A 10606-nucleotide genomic window follows, 5' to 3' on the forward strand; every position below is an offset into this window, starting at 1 on the left:
TTATTTAAAAGTAACCTCAAAAAAAAAAAAAAAAAAGGTATTTTGGCACTTCTCAGCATAGTGTTCATGTAAACATTTCTTCCCTCTGCATCCACAGCCGCTGTCACATTTCCATGCCAAGCAGCCCTTGGTCAGCCATTCACACACACCTCCCCTAAGGAAGCATGCAGCTGACATTAATATCTCAGGCTGCGAAATTTTGGTTTTCTTAGGCTGAGCATGGGTTGTTTGATGGTAGGTTTGTTCTCAAACAGCATCGCTTCATTTTCTGTGGTTGGAAATCTGTTCTGGTATATCAGAGGATATTCCTTCTGAAACTAGAAAATACACAAGAGAACATTAAATCACACCACCAAAAAAAGCAACAAAAGCACATCAACTCCAGCTATGCAGGATGCAGGCACGAATCACTGTGTACTGATACATGGCAGCAGGAAGAGCAAGGCTATCAGTCAGTAAAGTATCTCTGCTGTGAGACTTGACCAAAACCACAGCCCTTTGTGCTTATGAGCTCAACTGATAAACAAGGAATGAGAAGTTTAGTCAAACCTTCATCTTCTGCTGATATGAGAAAACTCATTTCATTCCACAGGTTTTTACTGTTGTGACCAGAATAGCCCTTCCAGCACACACCATACCATTCCATTTCCTACCAGTGACTACCTGCCCTTATCTCCCTTTGAAATGAGAGTTGCTTGTGATGATGTTGATAACTGAAGAACAGTTGCTTCTGTCTCCAACTATTTAATTTTGAATGGTCTGACCAGTTTTTACCCTACAATTACGACTTAGTAGTCACCCATTTGAAGAGAAGCTGTCAACATGGGTCTATATTTTGTTTATGCTTGGATGACTGTCTTTCAAAAATTACCATGGTGAACGTTTCACCAAACAGAAGTTAAGATTCAGCAGATTTCTGAAGACATTCTCTCACAAGAGATAACTACTTCACCAGAGGAGTTATTTTCAGTCCCTGCAGAGACAGGGTTGGACAGAAATACCTGGCTTCAGAGATACTTTGGTTGTATCCTTTGTCTTCTTTTGAAAGGTTGCTTAGGAGTCTTAAGTAGAATTCACAGCCTACTGAAAATTATTACACCATTTGTAACTTTTGATGGTGATGTCAGTTGGATGTAACCCCCTAGGAAGTGGCATGCATTTGGCTTTTCCTAATTCAAAGCATCACAACTGTATAATCACTCCATAGAGTGGGGATTGATCACACTGCTCACTATCTCGGCACAGCTAGCACGACTATAATACAGCTACACTACAGAGTTTATTTGACACCAACTTTGATAATGCATGGCCTTTACAATCTAAGCTGCTTTTGGATTTTGGTGGGAACTCACAAAAATGTAGGTATACACTTCAGGTTTTACTGTTAGACTATTTTAGTTTATTTCCCTCCTTCCTGCTTCACCTGCTTGAAGTGCTGCCGTGCATCACTTCTTACTTGCTTACTCAGAAGTTTAGCTTTAAATTAACTGTAATTAACTGCTACTCTTTATATGCAGGAAGTTTCCATGAACTTGAACAACAGGCCTGAAGTTTGGTCCAGTAAAAAAAGGAAGTTTTCACAACACATACGAAAGTCAGCATTGTAGAGGCTGATGGAAGGAGCATCAGAACAAACGTGCTTGCTTTGAAAAGCTGCTTTTTCAAATTTGAATCACAAGACCTGCTTAGGAGATTCTAGGACAAGTACAATACTATTCAATTGGTCAGAGACACTTGCCAAAGGTTTTCTTAAAAAGAAAAAAAAGCCAGTATTAAATCCTGCCAGAATCGCTGCATTTCGGCTTTAGTATTAGGCAACATGTTAGTAGGCCATAGAAATGCCAGATAATCTCAAGCAATATACATGTTACAAAATAAAGCTAATTCCACAGAAAAGAATGTTTCAGAATTGTGAATAGATCGAGCTTGACTTTTTAAAGGAAGAAAAGAAAGCCACTACTTTTATCATTAAAATGACATAGATGCGTATAAAATTGAGGGGACACAATCTGTGTAGCCAGTACAACACCTTATTTAATAGAGAGCATCTTAGAAAAGTTTCCTACTGTTTTTGAATCACTGAACATCACCATTGCTAGACAGTATCAAATGCTATTTTAGACATTGCTCTTAAAATGCAATCATACCACGCAACCCAAAAAAAACATTAAACAGCAGACTTAGTGCTCCTTATAAAACAGGGATTTTCTCTACAGTCTGCTCATGCTCTGATAACAGTGTCTCATGACTGAGCTCTTCCCCTCACACGAGCATTTTCAGAATTGCTCAAGTTTCCAACAAGTTCCTCACCTGTTTTAACTTTTTCTTCTTCTCTTTCACAGATAAGTTCTTATCTTTGATAATGTTCTCTAACAGCTCTGCCACAGCAGCTTGAGAGGTAGAAACCTTTTGTTCTTCAAACTCCTGAGGGGTTATTTGTTCACAGTACGAATACGTCGGTAATATGGCACAAACTTCTTCCCCTGGATATTTGCACTGAAATAAAAATCAAAGAAAGGGTCTTCAAAGTCAAGTGATGATGTCCAGTTTTGGTAAGAAGCTACCTTATTTAACATCCAAGCATATTAACTTACAGTGACAGCACAAGTTGCAAGGGGCTATAACGTAGCTGATGTCTACGATTGCACCAACAGCATGATGCAAGTTTGCATTTAATATACTGTGGTTTTATTTGCAGTTTTCATCCAACCCATATACGTAACAAGTACTCTGCAGTCAGCAAACGTACTTAAACTTCTGTTATGCCACCCACCTGAGCCATCTTCACGTATTCTATGTGATCTTGCACTGCAACCTGCAGGTAAGTTGGTACTTTAAATATTTCCTGTTGATGGTCCATTAGAAATGAAACTAATCGTGTAGAAAGTAGCTCGTCAAGATCTACTTCTTCCGCACAGCATAACACACATCGAGAAAAAGTCTGTATCATCTAGAAGTATTTAGCAGATCGTTAGTATGCACAGGTGGGGGATTTGTCTTCCACTCTACACAGCAGCACAATGAATTCTCCAATGACAACTTTCATTGCAGTCCCTCTTGCCCACACTGACTGGTCAAGAGAGGAGGAAAGAACCCACAAAACATTGTTCAATACAGAAGAGTACAAGCCTTACAGTAATAGCTTTTAAGAAATGTATTTTAAAGATGGTGCTAAGTCTTCCCCCAATAGAAAAATGCGCATATTCTATTGATCGTCTTGAGCCATGTGAGATGGCAGAAGGTTAGGCTGACTCTAAGGGTGTTCAAGATGTAATGCACATGAACAGTAAGTTTGAAGTAGCTTTTAAAAGCATTTTCACAGTTTTATTTCCAGCTTTCAGTAATCTTATTTTAAACTAGCACATGCAGATGACGTTGTTTAATCTTATTTGGTACAAATATTACCAACAACTTGAATCATTCCAATTAAAGCTTACTTTCAGACCTAGAAGGCAGCCTGTAAGCTCGCTAGGCAAAACCTAGCTTCTTCTCTGGAATGGCTTATGTCATACCTTCAACTACACAAATATTTAGCCTGAGAAAGGTCATCCACAAACGCTGTTGCCAACACTTTGTAATCTTAAACGGCAGTTGACTGAGAAATCAGACCAAACAATCATTCGCATTCTTTTGATAAATTATTTCCCTTCTTCTCCCGAAATGAAGAAAAGCAACATCGGTATTTGAAACATGTTAGTATGGAGACGAGGAAATGCTCGCTTCAAGTGAGATTTCTGTAAATTTGTAGAGATGAAAGATCTGTTCATTAATCACTATTTAATTACAATAAGCCAGTGACACTGAAGTCCTGATTACTGCTAGCATCCTCGGCATTCCTTCAGCAATATTTTTAAGACAATAGATGCACAGCACTCACAGTTCTCTTACCAAAGAACGCGTGCCCATCGCATCATGCAGTCGTGGCATATCGACGTTTTCACTGATCCGAGAGATCATACGCATCAGGAGCTGAATCTTCCTTCGGTTTGGTGGTGGGAGCAGCAAACAACATATCTGTAGTGCTTCAACAGCAATCCTTTCTAAATGAGGCTGAAGGAGATCTACAAGTTGATTGTAAATACAGTTGTCATTAAGACTTGAACAAGCTTTCAGGATTTTTTTTTTTAATTCAGTAAAATAATTTCCCCCCTCCAATGAAGACAATCCGTGTTTCATTTTCATAGCAAGCAGCTGTAACACTATAGATCAATGTTATGTGGGTATCCCCAATTCACTTCATTATTATAAACTACTTGTGCAATTAAGGCCACAGTACAATTGAGATAATATCCTAATGCTGTTTCTGAGAGCATTCCCAGAAAACACTTTTCAAAGATTGTAAAAAGACATCTCCAAAAGGTAGGTCTGCGTAAGTTCTTCTCCAGATGGTGTCAAGGTCAGAACCATCATTGCTTACCTGAACAGGAAGGTTCTGACAAATCAAATTTGAGAACTCAAAGATAATACACGCTGCTATTGGTTAACAAAGCTACGAAAATCTACTTTTATATGCTACAACTTAGCAACTCTTTTAAGCCCTTATGTTACGTAGATGTAAAAAAAAAAAAAAAAACTAGTAACCGTGTCAAAGAAAGTAAGGAAGCAGAGATTAGTTAGTCAACACAATAAGCCAATACAACATGCTTTGTAAAGCCATCTTACTTTGCGTGCCAGTCAACACATAAGAGTGAGTGAAAGAGCATTCTGAAAGTTCTATGGTACTCCTGCAGAGTCTCTTACTGATGATGATATCAGAAACCTCAGTCCTGGTGCCCATCAAAGTACCCACTGAGGTATTTGCTCTTCCTTGCCCATGAAGTTGAGACCTTGGCTTTACTGTGATTTCAGCAACTGGGACGTTGATGCTAGTGCAACTTTTGGAGTTCCTGCTCCCAAGTAAACTCTGAGACCTGCATATTTGCTTTGATTTAAGAGTTTCTTTAAATAGCTCTCTATCCTGAAGAACTGGGGCAGACACTCTCTTTGAACCATCAGTTTGTTTTTGGTACGCGTTATCAAAGCCAAACTCCAATACGGAATCAGCCTTGTACTCATATGGCAGCGATTGTTTCTCATTTCTTGTGCTCGAGACGTTAGTTTTCCTGAGGGAATCCAATTCTCCTTTGTCACATACTCTAGAGGCAGTGTTTCCAATTCTTTCCAAAGAGTAACATCTCGTCTTAAATTTTAGAGGTAGATCTTGTTCATTCCTGAAACCTGAGAGATTCTGACAACTTCCTCCTATAAGATTGTCAGCACTGCCTTGTTCACTTGTCAGTTTACACAGCTGCAATTTCTTTGCACGTTGTGTTTGAACAGCTAATTCTTCCGAAGAAGACTTCCAGGAAACTTCATATTCCTCCTTTTTTTCCTTTGGCTCTTTGCGAAGCAGGCTTAGAAGAAGACATTCAGTTGACTTGAAAGAGTTCAAGTGAAGAATTTTTGAGGATTGCGGGTCACGTGTCTCATCTCGGACAGAATGTTTTCCACTGCATGTATTTGGAATTGTGATGAAGCCACACATAACTATCAGAAAATGAAATATAAATTAAGATGCAAGTGGTATGAAAGCAAACAAGTTCAGAAAGAAATGTCGTTGCTAACAGAACAGAGGACAACAAATAAGACACTAAGTAGTTAGTAAAATATAAGAAAAAAATGAGCTCAATCTCAAAGCAATCAATTGCAACCAACATGCAAGAATAAGGAATGCCAACAGACTGCAAAGGTGAAGGACAGAGATGAGCATGTGTTTTTAAATTATGGTTACTGAATATTTAGAAAGTTATCTCAGACAGTAATTTGCACAGAATGAGATACAACTGCATTTCAATTACTGATGTAATACAGAATGACAGCATTGAAGATAATCCTCAGATTCAAGTTGCCATACAGATTAATATGGTCAAGTTTCACTTTGAGTTGCAGGTATATTTTCCCCCCCAGTTGATATCAGCTTATAGCTTGCCCTGTCATTTCTAAACTCATACATACCCAAAATATTAACAAAAAGTTCATAGTATTCAAAAGTAAGTAATGGTTCAGGGAGATTGAGAAAATAATCAGCAACTGTTCTGAAGACATCTCGTTCAAATCCACTGTAAGTTGGCTGGCTCATGTCATTATTTCTAGGCCCTAAAAAGAGGTGAAGACAGGAAATTCAGTATTTATTTACACTGTTTTTTGAATAGAATTGTGAAACTTTGTTCCAGGAGGAATAACCATTTCACAAGAGAAGAATCATGCCAGCAATATACATGTGATTTGTTTAGTTCAGTGCTATATCATTTGTGAGCAGAAGTAGCATAAAATATGTATACTCTGAGGAGTTCAGCTCATTTTCAACAGGCTGTTCTGCACCAGTACAGTAAGTGAAGACTCATTTATGCCCTTTATATATTCCTCATCAAAACAGTCACAAATTCTTGATGTTTTCCTTCATCTCCAAACTACAATAATGCCAACCCTCCCACTGAGAATTTGAAAATGAAATTCACAACGGATCTTAACACGCCAGCGTATTTCACTTTCAACTCTCACAATAAGTTTCTGGAACTTCAAAGCTCTTCCATTACTTACAGTATGCGAGGCATTTCATAGCTGACAACACCCAGTGGGGGAGGTCTTCTAAAATAAGTAAATGCATTAGTTATACAAAACACTAAGGACTTCATAATACAAACAGTAACCTGCAGGTTTTAAATACAGTAAACAGAGTAGACTCAATTTAAAGCTAATTTTAAAGGTTACTATGCATACATACATACTTACAAATTAATGTAATACACCTACAAAACCTTCTGGACATGCATACTGAAATGTATTCCAATTTAGAGAAGAAAGTGTAAAAGCCTCTCTATGAAATATATTACCATAATCAATTAGTACCTTTGTTGTAATTGCACAACCCACAAACTTTAAGCAAAGCGAGGAAAATCTTACCTGATTTGTTCTGCAAAATAACAACACCATGTTTGCTTGTGTGTGTCATATTGTATATGACATTCTCAGGAACTATCTGTGTTGGCTGCAAAACTTCGTCCAAGGATGGGAGGCCTAAAATGGTTTGCAAACTGCAGGGAGGAAGAAAACAGATGCTGCTTAAGAAGTTTGTTAGTGAAAAAATAAAAATGAAAACAAGTTCTTTGCATCTATTCAAACAAGAGTTGCTTGGTACGTTGATTTGCAGTTTAATGAAATCTCATTTACAGAAGAAAAGTTTGAGGATACACTTATTGAGAAAAGCACTGAAAAACAATGAACAGGGAGAAGAAAGAACAGCAGTGGGGTTAAAGTATAACTCAACACAAGCAGTAAGTTTCTTAAATACAAAAGCTAATGTTAGAAAATACACTGGAAAGTATATATAAATAATGGTAAAAATATTCACCTTTATTCTTAATAAGTTCAAAAAAGTTTGCAAGTCAAAATCTTCATTGGGCCATTATAGGCAGAAGGCATATACACAGGAAGGGAAGGTACATTTTGCAATTTGTTACTTACTGTATTAGAATGATATTCCTCCAAGTTTCTTGCACATATTCCTGGCTTACTTCCTTCCTGTGCAGTGCATCCTCTTCATTTTCCATTTTTTTCTCTGGCTTTGTTTTTTCCACATTTTCCTGAAAGTGAGCAGTTTATGCATGTTACACTGGAAATTAGAGAAGCCTCTGAGAGAAACAAACACCGATCTTGTCGAAGAACATTAAATTCCACTACATGGTCCAGCAAATAACCTTAACCATGTCAGTACTGAAATGCAAGCATATACACTTAGAAAGCCAAAACCAATGCTACCCGTAAAGACCTAAAGCAAGCCTTTCAGGAGTCAGTAATTTAAAGGACAGAAACGCATCAAATTTAAATGTATCAGTAAGCAAAGAATCCGTCTTTAGGACCACAAAGTATGTACACAAACTAATTTGAAAAAAAATAAATGGCTAAATACATTTGATCATTTTTCAAAAAGCAAGCAGAGCAGTTAGCAAATATGTGCCTTTTTTTTTTTTCCTTTAGGACAAACAAATCTGAAGTTTCACTGAGAACGTATTGTGCCGCTCATTTCTAGAGCTCCACCTTCCAGCTTTCTCAATGCTTTGAAATATTATAACCAGGGATAATTCTGCACTGAACCAGCCAAAAGGAAGAATCAATAAGAAAGCAAAAAGCCCCCCATATTGATGGGATTAGACGCTCCAGTGCTTACACAAACTCAATTAAAACTCCACTTAATGCCAGATCATTCAAAAACAGTTCCAAGACTGCAACTGGGGGTGGAGGTGGCACGTAATCTTTCTTTGCATTTAGATCATGTGTCAGCATTAAGAACACTCTCCTCACATTTTCCTCCCAGCAAACCAAAGCCATTAAGCTGAGGAAAAGACAGCTTCACATAGACTTAAGGAGTATTTAAATTTCTTCTGCCAAAAGCACAATCCACTTTACTTGCATCCTGCATTTCAGAAACGCTGTGTTACAGTTCTGCTTATTTTACATATCTTGCATTTCAGCATATTTTACATATAGGAATTTTGCTTGAATATCAGTTATTTAATATAATCTTTTCATACATGCAAGGAGACAAACAGCACACGTAATTAAGACACTGCATTACAAAACAGAAATGCATCTTTCTATCAAACCTGTATAAACGTTTATCCTGCTGTCTAGAAGAACCTACCAACTTATTCCTTCAGTGACAATGGAATGGGACACAACTGCGTCCCTAGAGGATGACTGCCACTAGGTAGCATGGTTTTTTTGTTTTGTTTTTAAAAGATAAAGGAAATACGTGACAACTAGGATTATGTAAGAAACACGTTACTACCAGAGATGTCAGTAATTCACGTTTTTTAAGAGTTCTCCTTGATAAATGCGGCAGCTTAAGAAGTCTGTCTCTAGAGAAGGTTTCCAAGTTTTCATTTTGTCGACATGAAGTTGGTAGAGGTTTAACTGGAGAGGTTGAAGGAAACCTGGAATTAAAAGGAAAGACGTTCAGTGCATTTAGAATACATAAAAAAATACAAGCAGTCATTTACCTGAAGCCATACCTTACCAGCATGATTTGATAAGATTCTGAAAGGATTCAGGGAATTGAAATTGCTGATTTATTTTTTCCTTAGAACATGGTTTAACATAATCATATTATAAATTCACTTTGGGCAATTCTTCTTGATTCCACAGTCAAGTTGGAGGTAGCTGAGCCTTGCGGCTGGACTTGATGATCTTTAAGGTCTTCTCCAACCTGAGCAATTCTGTGATTCTATTTATACAGCACTGAAATCAGAATTCTCAAAGTGAGGGCCATCAGTACTGCAGCACGGAGCTACTAGAATAAGTTTGCTTTGGGTCCCCTCTGAAGCCCTTACATGTAGCACACACGCCAAGGAAAAAACCGGACAGACAAAACCATGAACATAGCTTTTAGTAAGCAGGATATACACTGCAAAACAGTTGAGGAAAATTCTGATAACAATTGCTTTTGACTCAACTAGTCAACCTAAAACGAGGTTGTTTTATTTATAATTCTGAACATTTAATACAATTCTCAAGCTAAAGAGCACTCTCCGCTGATTTTCATTTCAGTACCTGTATAGTGCACCGTTGTCCTCTAAGTTTTCCGATCCCCACCTTCCTTTTATATCTTCAATCACATGATTCTTGAGGAACTTTCTTAGCAGCTGGACGGTCTGCTGCCTGCTCACTTCAGGCCCAAAGTTACTGTTGCTCCTCAGTACTTCATGCAGCCAGTCTGCAGCTTCTGAGGCAGTGAAACAGCTCCCGTGCTTTTTGAAGTGCTGCCTGTGCGTCCTCAGCGGCATGCCAGCTCGGAAGTACTTGGTGATTTCATTCCACTGCACAGGAAACAAAACGTCGAGGGACAGAAGGTTAAAGCTGAAAGATGATAACAGCAAACAGCAATAAATCAAGGTTGTAGGAATAATCACAGCAGGAAAACCAGGTTAATGTATTAACAAGCATTAACGCTCACAATAAATCACTGAATAGAGACATGCTAGCAGCACTCAGCATCTAAAGAGCAGCTGTAAGAAAGAAAGGGGCGGGCTCTTGAGCAGGGTCTGTTGTGATAGGACAGGGGAGAGGGCTTTAATCTACAAGAGGAGAGATTTAGATCAGAGATAAGGAAGAAGTTGCCTGTGATAAGGGTGGTGAGGCGGTGGTGCCCCATCCCTGCAGACACCCAAGGTCGGGGGACGGGGCTCTGAGCACCCTGTGGAGCTGTGGGTGCCCCTGCTCATTGCACCAGATAGCTTTAAAGGCCTCTTCTAGCAGCTCCGCGATGCTACGAACAAATCCGAGCGTACCACCATCGCGCAGAGGGGCCGCCACGAATGCGGCATTTCACCCCACAGCCGTGACAGAGGCCCCTAAGGCCCGTAGGCAGGCCGGAGCCTGGAGCCCGGCCACCCCCCTCCCTAGCACAGCGTCCTCACCAGCTCGGTGGCGCGGTAAGGCCCGGGCGCTGCCGGGCGGCGCTCCATCGCTGACCCCAGGGGCGCCCACCCAGACGCGGCCCAACCGCCGCACGGTTTGAATTGGCTGCGCGGCCGCTGATTGGGCGGGCGGGGCGGGCGCGTGCTGAGGG

General features: G+C 39.4%; 1 protein-coding gene across 3 annotated transcripts; it reads right to left on the reverse strand.

Moving 5' to 3' along the window:
* On the reverse strand, positions 75-10601 carry DEPDC1 (DEP domain containing 1). 3 transcript variants are annotated; one of them, XM_021404985.1, is made up of 12 exons: positions 10455-10601; positions 9589-9854; positions 8828-8972; positions 7504-7622; positions 6943-7073; positions 6580-6624; positions 5995-6135; positions 4663-5526; positions 3889-4061; positions 2774-2950; positions 2311-2496; positions 75-317 (listed from the first exon to the last, which is right to left on the reverse strand). In XM_021404985.1, exons 1-12 carry the CDS (start codon positions 10500-10502, stop codon positions 177-179), a joined length of 2436 nt encoding a protein of 811 aa, XP_021260660.1. In that variant the 5' UTR covers positions 10503-10601; the 3' UTR covers positions 75-176. The 3 variants fall into 3 exon arrangements, with proteins under 3 accessions (XP_021260660.1, XP_021260659.1, XP_021260662.1); XM_021404984.1 differs by having other exon boundaries at positions 6580-6627; XM_021404987.1 differs by lacking the exon at positions 4663-5526 and having other exon boundaries at positions 6580-6627.

Source organism: Numida meleagris, chromosome 7 (genome assembly GCF_002078875.1).
Source record: "Numida meleagris isolate 19003 breed g44 Domestic line chromosome 7, NumMel1.0, whole genome shotgun sequence".
Taxonomy (NCBI): Eukaryota; Metazoa; Chordata; class Aves; order Galliformes; family Numididae; genus Numida; species Numida meleagris.